At 30.4% G+C, this 21,069-nt stretch overlaps 3 protein-coding genes across 3 annotated transcripts; 1 reads left to right on the top strand and 2 right to left on the bottom strand.

The window, feature by feature from the left end:
- The first annotated feature begins 1,365 nt into the window (after window positions 1-1,365).
- LOC11437557 (uncharacterized) lies at window positions 1,366-4,025 on the top strand. The gene is made up of 2 exons (XM_024773182.2): window positions 1,366-2,059; window positions 3,493-4,025. The coding sequence occupies exons 1-2, from the start codon at window positions 1,681-1,683 to the stop codon at window positions 3,507-3,509; spliced, it is 396 nt and encodes a 131-aa protein (XP_024628950.1). The 5' UTR covers window positions 1,366-1,680; the 3' UTR covers window positions 3,510-4,025.
- Window positions 4,026-10,180: 6,155 nt separating this feature from the next.
- LOC25502031 (uncharacterized) lies at window positions 10,181-10,730 on the bottom strand. The gene has a single exon (XM_013591134.3). The coding sequence runs from the start codon at window positions 10,570-10,572 to the stop codon at window positions 10,360-10,362; it is 213 nt and encodes a 70-aa protein (XP_013446588.1). The 5' UTR covers window positions 10,573-10,730; the 3' UTR covers window positions 10,181-10,359.
- Window positions 10,731-14,519: 3,789 nt separating this feature from the next.
- On the bottom strand, window positions 14,520-15,092 carry LOC25502030 (uncharacterized). The gene has a single exon (XM_013591133.3). It carries the CDS (start codon window positions 14,879-14,881, stop codon window positions 14,672-14,674), a length of 210 nt encoding a protein of 69 aa, XP_013446587.1. The 5' UTR covers window positions 14,882-15,092; the 3' UTR covers window positions 14,520-14,671.
- Window positions 15,093-21,069: the final 5,977 nt, after the last annotated feature.

The following is a 21,069-nucleotide window of genomic DNA, read 5'->3' as shown; positions in this document are numbered from 1 at the left end:
ATTAATTAAAGAGAAATGATATTTGAACAACCATTTTTTACAACTCTTGTGATAACTTTATCTCTCATATTCATATTATATTCTTATTCTCTCACTTCTTTTTTTTTTCTCTCTATTGTTTTGGACCGATAGAAAAAGAGCAACTGATAGTTGTCATCAAAATTGTCACACATGATTGTACAAATATCACTCCTCTTAATTAATTATAAAACTGTTCAGCACTTCAGCTTGTTGGTTAAGTCGGTTGGTGTTTTGGTTGTAAATAACTTTGCAGCTTGTTGGGTTAAGACAATTGTATGTTGATATATATCCGTATGATAGAGTAGAGTGACATTTCATAGAATCGTTTGATCAAGATAGAAAATGACCTTAAAAAAAAAAAGTGAGGGGTTTGTTGAGATCATTAAATTCATATTTTGTATGTAATTTAGTTTAATTCATATTTTGTAAATAATAATATCTACAAGGATTTTTTTTTAAGTGGTTAGAAATTCATTTTTAAAATAAACAAGTGAGAAATTTGAGATTTGAATCTGACCTGGACATGTAAAATTCGATGTTCTATCAAATAACTTTTCATTCCAATTTTATAGATACCAAAATTTATGATTTCAATATGCTTAAATGTTACCGATTAGAATTAATTTTGATTTTTAGATCAAACAATTCTTTAATCACTTTAATTAATTGAATTCTAGTTTTCTAAAAATTAGACCAAAAACAAATATTCAACTTGTAAACATAGTTTTTACACGAACTCACATTTGATTAATATTAATTTTATATAAAATTGATTACAAAACATCAAAACTATTTATTTTCACCTCAATAAAAAATCAAACCTATTTATTTATTTGTAAAAATCGTTTAACCAACATTGCAACGACAGCAGGCTGGAGTTCTAGACTCTACTACTAGTGGTAGCCAGCCACGCATCGATAGGATAATCCTTGATTAAAATTGAGATAGACTAGATAATGGATAAGTTATCCAAAAATTAATACCATTTTATTTCTTTTCAAAATTCAGCAACTAAAATGAGAAATTCCTACTCAAAATTCAACAATTAAAAAAAAAGAAATATACTATACTGTCTTTTGATAACCTACCAACCAAACATTGCTTGAGATTGCTATGACATGAAAGGAAAAGTAAAGTTGAATAAAGAAAAGGCTGTCTGTGTTGTTGTAACAGTTATGACCAGAAATTAAAATACTACCAATAATAATAATCTGTGAAAAAACAATATTAAAATCGAAAGAAGATAGAGTCCACGTCATAAGGTCCCATACCTATCTATCTCAATCTCTCATGTCAATGCTTCAAGTTCAAGGTGCATTCATAATTTCATATTATAAAATAAAAAAGCACCATTTCTCATACCAATTATCCATTCATCACGTAACCCAGTTTTTCTTTTTCATTAACCAAACTCCAAACCCCTCTTGTCAAACACTTTTTCCCTTTATACCCTTTTCCCTCTCTTTCAATCTTCGTCTTTTTCCACAAAACGTCGTCGTCGTCGTCAACCATTTCAATATTCAACAAAGCGTGTAAATCTTCTTCTTCTTCTTCTATTTATTGTTTATTCAAATTATAATTATAATTTTCTTGCAGATAATATAATTTTCAATTTCAATTTCAATTTTTTCTCTGAATTTTCAAAAAATCAAGAAAATTATGAGAAGAAATCAAGATCAAGAACAACAATCAAGGATGATTTGCGAATTATCATCTCTAGTTTTTAATCTTCTTCTACAATCTTCAACGACGCCGTTATCTTATTCCGATCGATCTCCGATCGTGCCGGTGCATCCGTCGGTGTTGAGACGCTCATCGGCGGCGGGGCAGATAACTCCGGCGGGATTTGCCGCGTTTGTTCTGGGGATTTCGGTGGCTTTGATGCTGTGTGGATCGGTTACTTTCGTGATTGGGTTTATGTTGATGCCGTGGGTTATTGGATTGGTTATGGTGTTTTATGTTGCTGGTGTTGTTTCTTTTCTTTCTGTTTTGGGTCGCTCCATTCTTTGCTTTGCTTCGCCGCGTAAAGATTCTCCTGGTAAGAAACCATAATCTATGTTTGTTGATTACTTATTGTGTATGGATTGCGAGATTTTTTTTTTTATTGTTCATATTTAACGTTTAAGAGTACTAGTGGACCAGTTGATTACTTTTCGGATGAACAAATTTGTTTCTTACTGTGTAGTAATGGATCGAAGGTTTTAAACTGTAGTTAAATGTGGTTGATGGGGCCGCATGGTGGTTGAAGATATATCTAAATTTTGACATTGTGGCCACATATGTTTTCTAAAATCCTGTTAATATCTGTTTCTTTAGGTGTTTTAGCCTTGTGGGGAACCAAGGTGACGTTTGATACCTGTTAGTTAGGATTTTTGCTTTGGCCTTCACCAATTATCATTTTCCTTCTCACCTTTGGATAATTTGAGCTTTATCAGGGTAAAAGTGGAAGAAAAAAAAAATCACTGGTATCAGATTACTCTGAAGTTGAAGTTGAGGATGTAGGATGAAACTCTGAAGTTCCATCTATATTTTACTTATTTATCCTCTTATATTGGTTTGTGGATCAAAAAAATACAAATACATAGGATGGGAATTGAAAATGTGACTAAGTTGTTGAAGTTATAGTGTTATACTTATACCGATATACATGTTTATCTTCTTTAAAATTAAGGTTGGAAGACATGTATTGCTGCATGTGCTAAGATTGATGTCCTGCATCTCCACCACAGAAAGTATATAATTTGCAACACCCATATCAGGGATAGCTTAGCTAAAGTTCGATTTGATGTGGTTACTGGATTTTACTGTAATCAGAAAGGATATAGAAGAGTAGCTCTTTAGCATAAAAGAATTCTTCTCTGAAGTTTTATCAGTTCATGATTTTAGGTTATTGTAGCTGCCATTTTAAAAGGGAAATTCATATGGTTGAGAACTCTATGCTTGACAGGAGTAAGTGGGGTGAAGTTTATGGGAATGAGAGCGACTGTCGTTTTGTTTAGCCTTGATGAATACCAAAAAACTAATTTGTTGTATGCTTTTTTCAGTCAAAGATTGGGTCTGCAATGTTAGTTTTTGCTTTCAGACATTATTAAGATATAAAATAAAAATTGCAACTGTTGTTTATGGAGTTTGACATTATTATTGTGAAGTGATTGATGCATGGGCATTAATGTTGCTTGAGAATTCTGCCTATCTAGGCAGAATTCAAAGTTGCCAAATTCTAGCCTTGCTTGGCCAGTTAGTTTGTCCTTGATTCATAACCCAGATAAGGGTCAAGGTAAAAGCTTTCAATTCGAAAATCTAACTTCAATTGTCCTCAATTCATAGAAGCATGGCTCTAATAAGATATTGGCATAATCCTCATTTCTGCTGTTTATTTTGACTTGAATGTGTGGCTTATATCTTTGATAGCATCATTCTGCTATGTTGGATGATGAGCCTGACACCATTACATGATTTTTGCTGTTGCAGAGTGGAAATTGTTATGAAGAAACGAGGGAAATATGGCGTTGAGCAGTACGATACTGGTTTTGTGCCTGCTCATGCACTCTATAGAACAATGAAGACCACAGAACTCATATTTGAAGCAGGAATCGTGGATAACACAATTTTATATAAGTTACCATAATTTGTGGGTATGGCTTCACTTTTAATTACAATTACAATAGCAAAGTAAGATTCTAAAGCACTAAGAATTGAGGAGTCGTTCCCGCCTGGCTTCTTTCTTGTGTTGTCCTTTGTTTTATTCATATCTGTTATAACATCTGTAAATTGCTAATTATAGGTTTTAGAATTCTCTTTTTATCCCATTTCCAAACATGTCATATATACATATATAGAGAGGCAATGCATGATTTGTCTCGAAGACCATGGATGTACTGGATCAAACAAATTTCGGATCAGATGGTTGTTGTAGATTAAGCATCCGAAATTATTTCATGTAATATGAGATGTTATTATTGTTATAACAGGTATTAATGTGGCTTCAAAGTTATGCTTTTTTAGAATTTTATAGGGTAGGTATGCCACATTTGACATTGCTACATCTTTGAGTGGGAGGAACTGGGCACCAAACCAGTTTGTTCCCAAAAATAGTTATTTCTTGTTTAGAAAGGCTTTCATCCATGTAATGTAGTCTGTGTTGTCTATAAATTTTGTGGAATCTTGATAAGTAATGCAAATAAGGGCCGTTTGTTTTGGTTTTTTATTTTAAAAAAATCTCTATTTTTTAACCGTAAAATCACTTTTATCATTTTAATATAGTTTGTGTCAGATTTTTTAAAAATCCATCTTGTTAAAAAAAATCAGTTTTAACCTCTAAATGAAATTCTATTACTAGCTGTTTTTTCCAAAATCTATTTTAAAAACAAAAAAACCCAAGAACTCAAGTGTAAGAGTTTTAAACTTTTTTATGGAAAGCTATTCCCAGTAGTTTTTTTAATTTTTTTTTTTTTAAACAAGGAAGTCAAGTGTAATAATTTCAAATCTAAAAAAAGAAAAGAAATATGATAGTAAAAAAATGGAAATTAGCTTAAGTTTTCCTCAAAAATTTTGACAAAATATCTTTAGATTAAAACAAAATCGCTTCTTAAAGGCAAAACAAAGGCACCCTGAATGGATTTTTTAAAAGGTTTTTTTTGTCAAGTAGTCTAATGGATAGAAATTCATTTTTAAGATAAATAAAGTGGAGAATTTGCGGTTCAAATCTCGATTTCTACGTATATTAAGGTATCGTTTGGCCAGACTTTTTTTCGGTCTAAAAGCTACTTTAAAACAAAGTTAAAATAAAGCTCTTTAAGAAAAAGGTTAAAGCTGTTTGGTTTCTTTATTTTTTTTTTTAGTTCTAAAATTATTTTTGAGTTAAAAGCTGTTTGGCAAAATATTGTACAAAACTTTGAATTTATTATTTTTTGGTGGTGTCTGGGGTTCGAACCCGGGACCTTGCATATATTTATGCATTGTCTATAAATAAAAAAACTTTGAATTCATTATGAATTAACATAATAAATAAAAAAATGTCTAAAATATTTTTTGAAGGGAAAAAATGTTTAAAATATAAAAGATATATTTTTACCAATACTATATTTACTCAATGACGTTTATTTTGTGTAACATGAATACAAATTTGTATCATCATATAAACGACTTATTAAATATTTGAATAGGATAAATAATTTAAGGAGGCTCAAATAATAACATAAATAATATCAAAGTAGTTTGGAAAATTAAAAACAATAATCATTTTTTTTAAAGACATAAATCATCACAAACTCAAATATTTCTACTCTCCATCAACGCAACTCCTATTTGATTTCTAACTTTATTCATGTAGCCTCCATCCTGCACTCTTCCTAGATTATATGAATTGATTTCTTCATTTATATTGCTTTCTTCGTCACGCTCAATCATATCTATAATATGTATATGTGTGTATATATAATGAGAATAATTGATTTTTTCTTTTCCAATTATACTCTATAACAAATTTTGTTATAAGAATACCATATTTTTAGTGTTGGTCAAAAAGATAAGAATTTATATATATAATATTATATTTGTTACATTGTTGGTGTCATTGAAAAAGATATGTTTAGCTTTTTTAATAAGAAAAATATATGCATAGTTTGTTATAATACAAATGTGTAAATTATATATAAGTATAATTTTTTTAGGCAACTACACTTGTACTTTTAATTAAAATCAAAATTTTATAAAAATAATTATACGCATTACACAACACTAACAAAAATTATACGCATTAACATAACAAAAAAAAAAAACAAAAAGAGGAACATAAAGTATTACTCTAAACACTAATGTGTGTGTATTTCCGTGGTTGAAGAAAGGGAATAAAAATATTTGGTGTCATTCATTGACAGCGTGAATACAAATATTTGCGTGGTTGTGATGATCAAAAGATATTGAAATTAATATATAAGTGATAAAAAGATAATAAAATTCCTTAAAAAAATAGATAATAAACTTAAATGGAACCTCATTAAAAAATTAAATGAACCGGTTAAAAAAAATAAAAAAAAATAAAATGGATGAAAAAAGTGTATTGAAAAAATAAAACAAAAGGTTGCCGGCGGGAGTTGAAGAGAGGTGCTTGTGAAATAAATTGGGGAGAAATAGTTTTTTGAAGTAGCATTCAACAACTTTTGGTTAAAGCTCATTCCATTCAATTTTATGCATTTTAAAAAAAGTACTCTTTTTCGAAGGTACTTTATTGATATTATGTTTGGCCTAGCTTCTCCTTAAAAACGTAGAAAAGCTGAAAAAATGCCGGGTCAAACGGTACCTAAGCATTCTTACCAGGGTTATACTCCCATGGAATTAAAAGAGATTTTATTAGTAGGATTTCTTGAAATAAAAAAATATTTTAGAATTCGTTTATCAATCATAAATGTCAAATCTTGATGTAGTTATAGCAAAACTTGCAATATGAACCAACATTACATATCCAAGTGCAACTGGAAACGGATCCTTGTGTAAACTGAAAGTCCAGATTCTACTAAAGTTTGTTCGGATGGAGGAGAGACAATTTTTCTTTCTAAATTTAAGTATTCTATAAAAAAAAAAATGAATTAAGTATTATTCATATATTATATGTTTATACTTTTTTTTTAGAGGTTATACAGTATGTTATTCTATAATTTAAAAACAAAAAAAAAAAAAAAAAAATCTCAAAATGTACACCAACTGAGCTAAGCTAGTTAGGAGTAGTCAAAAGTATATGATAAAAAAAAAATTGTCAATTTAAAACTTTTTATTTTTCTAAAACGACAATTTTTTTTTTTTATCAATCATATTATTTGTGTGAAAAATTTATCAACTTTGTTGATCGCTACTTTTCATCTACGAACCTAACTTGCTACCTTTAATCACGACTTCTCTCTCAATCATATTTTTCTGTCTACAAGGTTTAAATTTTAAATGATTTCTACTCAATCAAACATGATAATATCGACTTTGATTTAGACACATAAATAATATTAATATACCATAAGTAAGATGGATAGAAAAAGAAAGTTACCCATCCTTTGTTACATATTGTTACAGGGCGCGGGAGAAGGGCGCGGGAGAAGGCCATAAGGTGGGAAAAGTAATAGTCAATAGTTTATCATAATGTTGGGATAATTCTAGGACTCCTGAGTGGGCATAGACTGAGCTGGATAATCATATATTAGGCTAATATCAACTATACAAGTGAGATTGACACCGCATCTTCAGATAAAACCTTAAGGCATTAGACATATGAGTCATCTCACTTATATGTTTTTTCAAAATATACTCATCCATCCAATGTAGAGTGGTATCTCACACTTGACAACTCTTAATCAAGTGTGCGACTATTTGTGTATGTAATTATCTGATATAGTCAAATCAGGTTAAATAGAGTCACAACATGTTAAATAGGTTAGTTTAAGTAGTTTCATGAATGGAGATTTAAGTTCATTTCTTTCATGGGAAGAGAGAAATGAAAATAGAAGAAAAAGAATAAATATGAAAAAGGAATTTGAACATGAGAGTAAATGGAATATGCTGGGAGTAAATGAAAAAGGAATTTGAACATGAGAGTAAATGAAAAAGGAATTTGAACATGAGAGAAACGATAAGGGAAAATATATGTAATGTGTTTTGACCATGAGAGTAAATGGAATATGCTGGGTTGTCGGTAATTATATGAGTTTGTTGAAGGATTTGAAGATTTTTGGGTAACTACATTACCAAAATTTAGACTTAATTATAAAAATATCACATCATTTTAAATTTATAATAAACATGTATTTTGTCAACTTAGCATAACACATTTTCAAATAATAAAGATTGAATAAAAAAAGAGCATGAAAGAGAATGAGATCCAAAAACTAAATTTCAATATAAGAAAAAAACAAATGACATTCAAACATTAATAAAATTATTCTTTATATTGTTGGGACCACAGAGGATGTCTACACTAAGTTGAATCATCATATTAGGTTAAGAGCAATCACACAAGTGAGATCGACACTACATATTAACTTAAAATGTGTAATGGACATGTATTTTATCAATTCAGCATAACAAATCTACAATTTTCTATTGTCAGATCCCACCAAAGATCAAAAGTTAAGTAATTTAAAATAATAGACGTTGAATAAAAAAATAGCATCAAAACGAATGACATCCAAAAACTAAAATTTAAAAAATAAATAAATAAAAGATATTCAAAACTAACAAAACCACCCATCATAATGTTTAGACTTTCGGGGGAGTCTAAACTGGGTTGTATAATCACAGTAGGGTAAAATCAACCATAAAAGTGAGATTCACACCATATTTTTATTCAAAATCTAAAGGCATTAGGTATATGGGTCATTTCACTTATATTTTTCTCATCATCTACTTTTTTATCTAATGTGAAGCTTTAATTACATATGAGACATTAATATCTCTCTCTGAAGTGTGCGACGACTCTGCATCTGTATGATGGTGACATGGTCATATAAGGTCAGATTGATGCATAACATGATAAAAAAAAAAGGCGGGTGTATTTTAAAAAGAAATTTTGACATGAAAGAAATGGTAAGGAAAAAAATAAGGAGTGTGTATTTTAACCATGAGAGTATAGGAAATAGAGTGAGTTACTGGTAATTTGTAGGTTTGTTGAAGAATTTGGAGATTTTGGGGTTTATTTACCAAAAAATTAGACTCAATTAAAAAATACACTTCATTTTCAAATTTCTACTAAGTATATATTTTGTCAACTCAACATAATACATCTTTTTTCCATTTCAGATTCCACCAAAGACAAAAGTCAAGGAATTTGAAATAATGAAAGTTGAACAAAAAAAAATGTAAGAGAGTGACATCCAACAACTAAAATTTATGATAAAGAAAAATTAAACAAATGACATCCAAAAGCTGACATAAAACTTCATCCTAATTTTGGAACCTTCGAGGGATCATAGACCAAGTTTGATCACCATATTAGACTAAGAAAAACCACATATGTATGACTGATATCAAATCTTTATCCTAAACCTTAAGGCATCAGATATATATGTCATCTCACTTATATGTTGTTTAAAGTTTACCATATATCTCATCCTAATATATAACTTTGACTCACACTAGACACACTAATATTTCTTAACCAAATGGGCAACTATTTGTGTTCGTAATCACGTAATCATGTTCCAGAAGGTTGGTTGGTGACTGTTTCATGAAGAGAGTTTTATATTCCTTTCTTTTACGTGAAGACAAAAAGGAAATCAGAAGGAAAAGTAACGGATTTGAAAAAGGAATTTGAACATGAGAGAACATAAGAGAAAAAATAATTATTGTGCGTTATGTTCATGTGAGTATCGAGAGTAGTGTGAGTTATCGGTGATTTTATGAGTTTGTTAAAGGAGTTTGAGATTTTTGGGTAATTGTTTTACTAAAAAAATTGAGTCAATTAAGAAATGCCACATAATTTTAAATGTCTAATAAACATGTATTTTGTGAACTCAGCATAACACATCTGCAATTTTCCATTGCCACTTGCCGCCAAAGTCCAAAAGTTGATGAATTTAAATTAATAGAGGTTGAATGAAAAAAATTCAGATGAAAAACAATGACATTTAAAAACTAACTTTTAAGATAAAAAATGCAAACAAACGACATCAAAAAATTAAAAGACAATTTATTTGTGACTTTCGGGAGTTTCTGCATCGAGTTTGATAATCACATTAAACAAATAGAACAATACACGTGAGTTTAACAACACATCTTCACCCCAAACCTTATGAAATTAGGTATATGGATCATAACACTTATATGTTACTCAACATCTACTCTTACATCCAATGTGACTTTAACTCGCACTTGACACATTAACATTTCTCCCTCAAGTACGAGACTCTCTGCATATGAGATCTACCACCATAAACCAATTCTGCTTCTCCACAGAGTCGATATGAGCTATGATACCATTGTTGGGCCTTACGAGGGAGCCAACACTGACATGGATTGACCCATTGCACAGAGAACAACCAGACAAATGAAAATGATATCAAATATTTAATTAATATTTTAAATATCACGAAATTCTAACCCGTGCTTGGCAAGCACGGGTTTCCAAACTAGTTTTAAATGATTTCTACTCAATCAAACATGATAATATCGACTCTGATTTAGACACATAAATAATATTAATATACCATAAGTAAGATGGATAGAAAAAGAAAGTTACCCATCGTTTGTTACATATTGTCAAAGTACAACAAATAATTCAAACAAGAATAAAAAAATGAAAACATCAAGGACAAAGAAAAGAAATTAATAGTGCTACATTGTTAGGGAATGATTTGATTATCCAGAGTAGATATGAACACCAATAGCAAGTAGAAAAATGGTAACGAGTCCAAAGAAGATGATGGTATGGACCAAGATAGAGAGACCACTAGTTTGCATGCTCCCAAAAGCCACCACCCTCCCCTTAGCCGGGAGCTGGAACAGTAGCCCTGGGCTCAGTAGCACAAACAGCACCACTGATACAACCACCGGAGCCCAATCAGCAGCCATCACTTTGCACAAATTGCTATTCTTTTCTAACAAAATTAAATTAATTGCTGATACAATAATACACAATCTGCTATGTGACCCCTTTGTAAGCTTGTTAAATAGGAACGAAAAGGTGATTCTGATCTATGTGTGAGGCAATTGATTGAGGCTGATGGAAGCAAGGAATGAATGACAAACCCATCTACGAAGAAACAAATAAAAAAGTAGTTTGTAACGTGAGGTGCCTTGTACATTGATTTACACATAATATACTTCTTTATCATAGTTATACATTATGTTCTTATTCTCATTTCTTCATTCTATCACTATTGTTTTTTTTCCCCCAAAAGAAAAGAAAAAAAAATTGTCCTCTAATATCATTTTTGAAGTATCTCATAATAGTTGTACAAATATCATTTCTCTTTCACTTGAGTGTTGTTCATTCGTATCATTATTCTTATCTTTCTCTTAACAAATTATACTCTCATCTAAATATTTTATTTTAATCATTTATTTATCATTCTATTCTATATAAAATATAGGCTTAATTACACTTTTGGTCCTTTCATTTTGACCAATTAACGAAATTGGTCCTACCTCTTTTAAATCGAACAAAATTGTCCCTAAACTATATGTTTTTTGCAGTTTTAGTCCTATCTTCCTATTTCCAACTCCATAAACGCACATAAATGATAGTTTTAGTTCAACCACCTATGCTCAACCATGAAATAAACAAGGACTAAATCATGTGGGTACAAGGAATCTACTTTGTTCAGCACACAAACCAAGAAAAATTCTAATTTCTAAGACATATTGTTTCAGGTATGTAACATGTCTCGGAAATTAGGTTAGTGTGTTGAATAAAGTAGATTCCTTATACCCACATGCTTTATTCTTTGTTTATTTCATGGTTGAGCATAGGTGGTTGGACTAAAATTGTCATTTATGTGCGTTTATGGAGTTGGAAATAGGGAGATAGGACTAAAACTGCAAAAAAACATATAGTTTAAGGACGACTTTGTTCGATTTAAAAAAAATAGGACCATTTTCATGAGTTGGTCAAAATGGTATGACCAAAAGTGTAATTAAGCCTAAAATATACTAAAGAATGACACAAAATCCAATAACACGTACCTGAAATCCATATATAATTTGTCATCTGAGTTTACTCTTATTGGAGTTGGTCTTCCATGGACTTTGTAGTTATTTTGTACTACTCTTTTTGAGAATTGCTCTTGACACATATGCATTGGCTGAGAAACACAAGTAATTTACCCAAATGCCCCTCGGCAGTTAACTGCCGAATTATGGAACCAGCTGCAGTTAACTACCGAGGAAAACTGAAAACTTCAGCAGTTAACTGTCGAGGAAACTTCAAACCTGTTTTTTTTTTCTTTTTAACAAAAACCATAAATTGTCATTAATAATATTTATTGATTTTGAATGTTTCAATCATTATTTTGGTACGTTTCAAACAATTGCAGTATTATACTTATATATATATATATTTCACTTTCGAAAATTTTACTCTTTCCCTCTGAAATTTTAATCCTGCTCCTATAAATTCCGTAGATAAAATTCAACCTTTCCTCCCCTACACTTTTAGAAAACCAATTTTTTAAATGTTTTGTTTTTAAAAAAAGCCAAACAAATATGATATATTGATTCCTTAAAAAAAAAATGATATATTGATAAACTTTTACAAGGTGTCCTTAGAAAAGAGAAGGAGAAAAAGTCACTAATCAACGAACAAGAAAGCCACAAAGGCTAACAACAACAAAAAAAGGCTACAACATCAATGAACCAAAAAACCAAGACAAATCAAACTTGAAGCTTTTGTTCTTTGATTTAATCTACTACCAAACATTGTAATTTCGCTTGCACCCATTATTTGATCCGTTGAGGAATCTTTTTTACTAAAAGGAAGATTGTTGTGTTCATTCCGCGAAGCTCAAGCATAAGCCATCCAAATAGCTTGCAAGCAACCATTAGTTGGCATATTGTTGTTATATATTGGAATATAATATATATTGTTTTGCGGAAAAATGTTGCACATTGTTGTTTGCAAGCCTCCCACTGCCTCCCACGTTTCATTAGTATTTGTCTTGGGAGGCTTACGAACACAATGAATATTTGTTTTTAAATCATCCTTTTATAATTTGTCGGTTTGAGTTTGTGTGATGTGGTGTAGAGCTTTCAAACCACCGGACTTGTTTTTGAAGAAGTTAAATTAGCTTATCCAAATTGATACCAGAAAGAATCAAACCATCATATTTACTTTTGAGTTTGATTGCATAAATTTTCATCGAGATCTTAATTTTTGGTGAGTCAATCCACTAACCTTCTCAGTTAAAGTGGATTTTCTCTCGACCGACTTGAGTCAATTCACTTGATTCATCTCTAACAAGAAAACATTTTTTAAAAATATATTTGTTTTTGTTTATTTTTCTATTATTATTTAATTTATGCTTTTTCTTTTTACAATTTCTTAATCATTTAGTTTGTTTCTCAACAAAAAAAAAATGATTTTGTTATTCAATCATATAATTCGTTAACATTTTTAAACTTCTAAAAATAGAGGAGTATGGTTGAGTTTGGTTGGTATATTTCTAGATCATGCGATTTTCAATTTGTGTTGATTCAACTCACTCAAATTGCAATAAGACTTTTATTGACCGAGAGTGGATGGTTTTTTATTTGTTTTTGTCTTAACTCTAGATTTTAAAAGTTTAGAGTTTTAACACTTCTCTAATCGAGGGTCATGTTAATCTTATGACATCATTATTAATATTCTCATACAGGTTTATAAATGTAATAGTTAATGAGATTTTGTGGCTAGTGAAGGGTTGGTCCAATTTATACGGATGTGATTCATATATATTCCACAACGACACGAGTTTGATTTTTTTTTTTTTTTTCAAGTAGTCTGGTGGCTAGAATTCATCTTTAAGGTGAATAAGTGAGGTGTTTGGAATTCAAACCCCAACCACTATATATAATAATGCATTATCCTACCAACTAAGCTATGCTCACAGGATACATGAGTTTGAATTCTACTACCACGATAGTGGATGATATGCTAATGCATTAATGTAAGTATTCTTTAAATTGACCTGGAAACACTTGAGACCCGACTCATTTAGATTTGATTTCCTAAAAAGGTAAAATAGTGTCATTAGGTTTGCGTATGATTTCCCCTCCTAGTGTGTTGCTTGCAAATTGTAATATAATCCCTCTGGATATAAGTATCTTTCTAAAAAAAAAAAATGGGCAGTGTAATGTTTTTTTATAAATATTTCCTCCGTTTTAAAATGAGTATTGTTTTAGTTAAAAAGAATTGTTTCAAAATGAATGTTCCTTTTAGTTTCTAATGCAATAATAATTTTTTCTTTTCAATTGAACCCTTCAATTAATTATATACACTACTTCCAAAGTATTATTTTTTTTTAATGAAAAACAAACCAATAGTTGATTAGGATAATTTGATAAAATAACATATCTCTTTCTTTTAATTAATGCATTTCTTAACATGTGTGTAAAAACCTAAACAATATTCATTTTGAAACGGACGGAGTAGTTATTTGGAAAAGAAGTGATAAATGTAAGAGTTATATTATTTGAACAACCAATTATATGACAACTTTTAAGACAACCAAAATTTTATAACGAAAAATGTATTGACACAAAAACCAAAACAATAGAGAAAAAGTAAAAACATGTGAATATAAGGGAGAAAATTGTCGCGTGGTTGTATAAATATATATCAGTTCTCTAAATATAATTTAGTAATTTGAAAATGAGATTATATTTTGTAGACAATTCTTTGGTCAAATGAGTGTTATATCTAGGGAATGAGAGAGCAACACAAAATTAACATATTTTAATTCAGCATTAGATATCTCAATGCAGGAGTAAGGATTAAGTAAAATCAAGTAGTAACCTAAAAAAGAAAAATTGAAGTACTAGGATTCATTAATATTTCAAAGGAAAACTGAGTACATCTAAGGATAAAAGAATACAAAGGCCGTTGATTACACCCAATAATTAAGAACGGGAATAACAAAAAATACAGAACAAAAAATACAGCATTGCAGAAACATGATGAGTGAATTAAGAATTTTTAGCCGATGTATAAGTGAATCTTAATTGCAAGGAAGAAAATGCAAACGAAACCAAAATAGAGAAGGGAGTGAATGAGTATTGAAGCACCACTTGTCTGAAAGTTTCCAAACTCCACACATCTTGACCGTCCAGGTATTTGAAACAATAATCCTGGCGTCAACAAAACAAACAGCACTATTGAAACAAACACTGGTCCCCAGTCCGACATGTTTTGTGTTTCTACGTGTAATTGTTGTGTTTACTGTATAGAAATGGAACAAAACACAAAACAGAACGGTTGCGAATGAGATTATAAATGGGATGAGTTTGTACGTGTGCATGTGATGGATATGCTTTGATTTAGGAGTTGGGTTTGGGATTTAAGAATAACTTGCTTCATCTGCTATTTACATCTGGGTGTGTTTTCTACTTCCTCTTCAAACCACGTAATTGTGTGCTTTCCAAGCAAGGAATTCAACTTAAGGGTGCTTGTGCTTTGGGTCTTGGGCTCACTTCACTTGCCTTCTCCAAGAAGCTTCACCTATTCATTTGGCCTTGAAGATCCATGTCTTAGCTTATAGTCTCTTAGAAAAATTGCTAAGATCTAATTTAGCCCCTCATAAAAGATAGAAAGAGAAAAGAAAGTGAAAATAAGATCCACATTTTGTAGTCTTCCTACCTTCTTTATTTTTTGTTTGGTTGAGGGAGGAAAGATATTAAAGATAGAAAGAGAAAAGAAAGTGAGTGAGAAAATAAGATTATTGTTTAGTAGTTTGATATTAGAAAAAAAGGAAAAATACATCGGTGACTCCTAAGGTTTCTTTAAATGACACAGCCATCTCCTCTATTTTGTCACATGACACAAACCTCCCATGTTGTTAGAAAAGTTAAGTTGTCGTCAATTAAAGAATAGAAACACACGCCTCTTCTTATTCCCTTCACTCTGGTTATAAATTGCATGCACGCCTTTTCAGTTTCTCTTCTCTCTAACGCGTTCTAATTTTTTTTCATCATCCATGCTTTTCCTCCATAGAAGCATTGGACAACAGCCAAATCATTGGGTATAGTTGCATTCATACTCATCCTTGTTCGTTGCATTGGGTATCGTTTCTTTCATCATCCCTTCTCATCCTTGCTCGCCTTCGTTTTCATCTCACCGTCATTTTCTGCAAATCCGTGGTGTTCTGTTCAATATTCTTTTCTGCTGACCGTTGTTTTGGACTCATGTTTTCGTCTTGCCGCTGTTTTCATCCATTTTGTTCTCATTGTGAGTTGGATTACCATCAATCTTCATTCTATATGTATGGATTAAAAATGAAACCTTAGGGGAGTTGAGTGCATTTTTCCCTGAAAAAAATGTAAAGAAAAGAAATATGTGTAATTAAAAATGGCATAAATGTCTTTAAGAAAAGATTATATATGATAAAAATAAATTAAAATAAGTATTTTATTAAAATTAATCAAAATTACCAATTATAAAAATGAAAGAGTTAAATGGTGTTTATCTTCTGTAATTTGGGCGGACGAGTTTTAGTTTACCCCTGTAAAAAAACTTTGGATTTCAACCTTATAATTAGAAGATTTTTTTAGTTTTGAACCTTGTATTGAATTTTGCCCGTACAAAATATATAATATGACCGAGGCTAAACCAAAATTCAGTCAGGAGGCGAAAGTACCATCTATTTTGAAATTTGATGTCTTCAAAACCAAATAATCTTCTTTATATTGGATAAATAATGGAAGATTTTGGCTCCTCCTAAGGTGTTAGCATTTGGTTGGCAATTGTTGCCGAGTTCGTAGGCTACCAACGAGGCATAACCTGTTTAAAAGGAAGGTAATCCGTGCAACCTGCTGTGTATTGTGTTAAAGGTCTCAGGAATTGGAAATTTATTTGTTTAAGAGGTGTATTTTATCAATTTCTATCTAGTATGAAGTGTGTAATTGACTTGGAGTGGTGGTTCTTTTGCTTTTACTGTCTCCATTCTTTTTTTTTTCTTTCTAGTCTTTGTTTGTAATTTTGGTTGAGTATCTCCTGTACTCATTGTTGATCGGATTTATTATAAAATTGGAACAAATAGCAATGAGCACCAACGAATGGGACGGTCGAAACCACAATATTTTCAATCAATAACAAATCTAGAGCTTATATGTAGAGTAAATAAACAATCAATCCAAAGAATAAAAAAGATAACAAAAGAGATTGTATACTCAAAACAGCTCAAATTGGTATATTGGAGAAACAACAATTGTTCAATCCACTTTCAAAGAGTTTTTACAAAAGATATAAAAGAGTTACGTACGACTTAGAGAGTTACAAAAGTGGACAAAAAATTAACTTGAATTGTTCATCAAGAGCAATTTCTCTCATTACCTCTCTTAAATCCCTAAATGATTTTTCTCTCGATAATTCACTAGAGAAAGCTCGAGTCCTTTCCCTAACTATCCAAGGTATCTAAAATGTATTTTTCAACTCTAAAACATCACCAAAAGACACCGAACATTCAAACTCTAACACAACCTTCGTGTTCCCTCCTTTCGGTCTCTTTGAGCGTGTTTCGGCTATGGATATATGGGAAAAACAAGTGTGATTCAAATCACACAAAATATGATTCTAATCATCTTGTTCTAGAACTGATTCATCACTCAACTCAACAACGTGATTCTAAAATAAATTTATTTTTTAAGTTTACATAAAATTGTAAAGCAAGAAATTACATTTTAATAATTTCACGAATACCTTTTTTTCTGAAAGAAGCATACCTTCAGATTTTATAAAATAAATTTTTACATATTTTTACTAGGGTTAAATATGTTTTTGGTCCCTATAAATATGTCAACTTTTCGTTTTAATCCCTCTTCACTTTTGGTTCCTCCTTTAAAGTAAACTCATACGTAGAATTCATATTTTTGAACAAAATTTTGCAGAATAATTCATAATATTATAAGAATCTCTCAAAAAAAAAAGATTTTTTTAATAAAACATGATTTTAATATGAATTTTTATAAAATTTACGGTTAAAAATTCATATTTAATTTGTGTTTTGTTAAAAAATTCTATTTTTTTTTTTGGAATTATTTTTATAATATTCTACACATTTCTGCACAATCTCATTAAAAAAATACAAAAATTAACTCAAAAGTAGTGATTGAAAGTTTTATAGGAACTAAAAGTTGAAGAAAAATTTTACAGGGACTAAAACGAAAAATTGATATATTTATAAGGATCAAAAACATATTTTACCTTTTTTTTATTATATATCATCTTCCTTATCTATATAGTACGATGTATGATAATGAACAACGTAGTATACAACTAGTTGTCCACTAAAAAAAGGAGATATTTATATTGAACATATTTTTCACGTGTCTGTCCTTGACATTCATAAAGCTATTAAGGAATAAGGACACAACATTATATTATTCATCATGGAAAATGTGGTTGGCAAATCTATATGGATGTGGCCATTTTATTAGGAAGCTAAGCTACCAATTGCATGTGCTCTTTTGAGAATATGTGGATGCAGATCAATAATATCAACACATTTGCCAATTGACTACCCCAAATAAGGCTTCATTTCACATGCACAGTACACTCTTGTCTTTTGTGTTTAATAATGACTATTATATGCGCCTTATCCTCCTTCAGTTTGCCCAAGTGGTATGGGACAGCAAGTTTGGATCAAAAAGTATGGTGTTTAAGAAGTGCAAGCAATATTAGTCAGCTAGCTTCAAAATTAATGTTTCATTAGAATCAGTTGAGTGAAAAAATAGGTGCATAAAGAGCTTTGTTCCCCTTCATATATTCAACTCACTTCAAATATTGAAGTTCTAAATAATAATAATAACAACGACAATAAAAAAAGTAGATGACTGACTACAGACGATCAGTTAGTTTTATGAGAAATTATGCTTTAGAGTTAATATATTTATTGACTTGACATGGGAAGTTTTTTTTTTCTTTTTAGGAAACAATAGTTTTTCGTTAATGAACAAAGGAACAAGGTTAGGTTCCTCATAGTAATCTTATTGGAATAGTTCGTGAGAACTTTGTGTTTGGGGATGCTGTGTAAAAAGTTAGAATAATTGAGAAGAAGATGAAAACGAGTGTATCACATTGTTCCGGCACAGTAAAGTAGTTTCACATGTCTATGAATAGAGGTTAAAGATAGTTTTTTATAAATGATAAATCCGTGAGGATTCACAAAATGTCTAAAAAGGGGACAATACCGCAGTGTTGTGGACTTGAGTAAAACATGGATTAGAGAAAAACATTTGAATTGTAGTTTACAGAAAAATATTTTAATAGTAGTTTACACAAAGATATTTTCCTCACTTGTTCTCATACACTAGAGAATAAATTATGATTTAAATAATGAAAATGAGTGAGACATGCACGACTTAGAACAATTGGAAAATTAATGTGTTTTCTCATGCAAGACAAACCAATTCACAAGTGAAAAGTAATATATCATCACCAAGGATCATATGCATGGCAGATTTTTAAATAAAAAGTTGTTTTATTTATTAATTTATTTATTTTTCAACGCGTAATATTCATGAAATAGCACATCTTAATCAAATCTACGAAGATATACAATAATTGAAAATGGATACTGAAGACAAGATGTAATCATTTATGCAACATTTACCAGGCAGGATGACTAGCTCTACTAAAAATCGCGTGGTGTGTCAAAACTGCGGTGCTGAGGGCCTACCACATTGTAGTCTTCATTTTTCCTGTGTTTTTGCAACATATTTAACATTTGCTAAGGATGACAATTAGATCCAAATTTGATGGACTTCAGCAAAAAATATCTATAATAGACGGATAAATATTTGTATTTATGAGTCTGGCCCGAGCTCGAGTAATTACTCGTAAATTTGAATGAGTATGGGTGTTGGTGCGGATACTTTAGTGCTGAGCCCATCTCACAACCCTCACGCGGCAAACAAATTATTCCATCCGATCTTTTTTTTTTTATAAGAAACAAATTGATCAACTAAACTTAATGTATGAAGTATACTTTTAATTTTATATAATATTAAAATTAATTATTTAATCCTAACCCTTTATAATTTATTGCGAGTTCTACCACTTTATATAAGACCTAGTTTTAAAGTGTGTGATCCATATTAATTTCGTTCAATAAAAGAGTGTATTAAAAAGATGACGTTGTTTTGCACAAAAAAAAATGACGTTAGCACTCCTCTTTATTGTAATGCGCATTTTTTTTTTTTTATACTTTAGATGTTTTTACTTGGCTAAATACTATGATTTATAGTATTTTACCAATTGATTTCAAATATTTTGGAACATATTTTAATCACGTCTTGATATTTTTTTTTGTTATTTATTATCATTTTATTGTTAAAGTGCAAAAAATGGACACAGATACAAAGACTTAGATGCTAGATGCTACAAGGACCAAGAGTAAACTCTTTGCCATGGCAACTTGAGTAGGATTTTTTTTAAAAAAAAAATTAAAATGAATTTAGTACTCAAATTATTTTTCATATTATCTGTTGAACTCCGAATTACCGAAGTTCTTTTTCTTGAGAACGAGGGTAAAAACAAAAAATAAGAATGACAACAATAGTATTATAGTATATACAACAATCAAGATTGCTCAAGCTAAAGGATTTAGAAATACTATCATATCCACTCAAGCAGTAGATTTCGCTTCACTTCTCATGGAACTTCTCCATACTTATGCTATGCTCATCCAAAGAATTCATCATTTTTGCATAGAAACATTTATTTTCAGCATACTCTTAGATAAGGAAATTAATGTGTCAATTAACTTGTAAAGACCGAAGCTTCCTCCCATGATACCTTAAAATTTTGGAATAGTTTTCCTATGCAACTCAGTCTCGCGTTGATGGTTGATATGGCTGGATCTTGGGGTCTGCAAACCGCTCAATTGAACTAGACCTTTCTGAGGTATAGACTTTAAAAAAAATTATAGCCCAATAGTAGTACTAAGTACTGCCCCACTACTCCTTAGGTTTTCACTTTCCTTTTATGTTGTCTAATTTTAGGCATATTAGAATTGGGTCATCTTACTTTTGGTGTTAGGTGGGTGTTTTTTTAGGATGGTGGTTTGATATTTCTCATGTATACGGTAGTGATTTTCACCTTTGGGTGTACAACATATATACGACATCTTGTATTTATCTTTTAAGAGATTTAAATAGAACATCGTTCTTTTAAAAAAAATACATTTTTATTTTATTACGGACCTTTTTTCACTTATAGAGCCGAGCTTCCAGATTCTTAAAAATGACCCTAATGGTTGATATTATAGGCGTTGCTCTTCCGCAAGCTTAGTTTTTTTTTCCTCGTTTCTTTGTGTTTTTTTTTTTCTTTTTTCATTGCATAAAAAAATAGTATATACAAGAAATTATAAAATAGTCTTT

Source organism: Medicago truncatula, chromosome 8 (genome assembly GCF_003473485.1).
Source record: "Medicago truncatula cultivar Jemalong A17 chromosome 8, MtrunA17r5.0-ANR, whole genome shotgun sequence".
Taxonomy (NCBI): domain Eukaryota; kingdom Viridiplantae; phylum Streptophyta; class Magnoliopsida; order Fabales; family Fabaceae; genus Medicago; species Medicago truncatula.
Note: the sequence above shows the minus strand (reverse complement) of the source record. Positions and strands in the feature narration are given on the sequence as shown.

Excerpts from the sequence above, each read along its gene's own strand:
- LOC25502030 (XM_013591133.3), bottom strand. The coding sequence starts at position 14,881 with ATGTCGGACTGGGGACCAGTGTTTGTTTCAATAGTGCTGTTTGTTTTG.
- LOC11437557 (XM_024773182.2), top strand. The coding sequence starts at position 1,681 with ATGAGAAGAAATCAAGATCAAGAACAACAATCAAGGATGATTTGCGAA.
- LOC25502031 (XM_013591134.3), bottom strand. The coding sequence starts at position 10,572 with ATGGCTGCTGATTGGGCTCCGGTGGTTGTATCAGTGGTGCTGTTTGTG.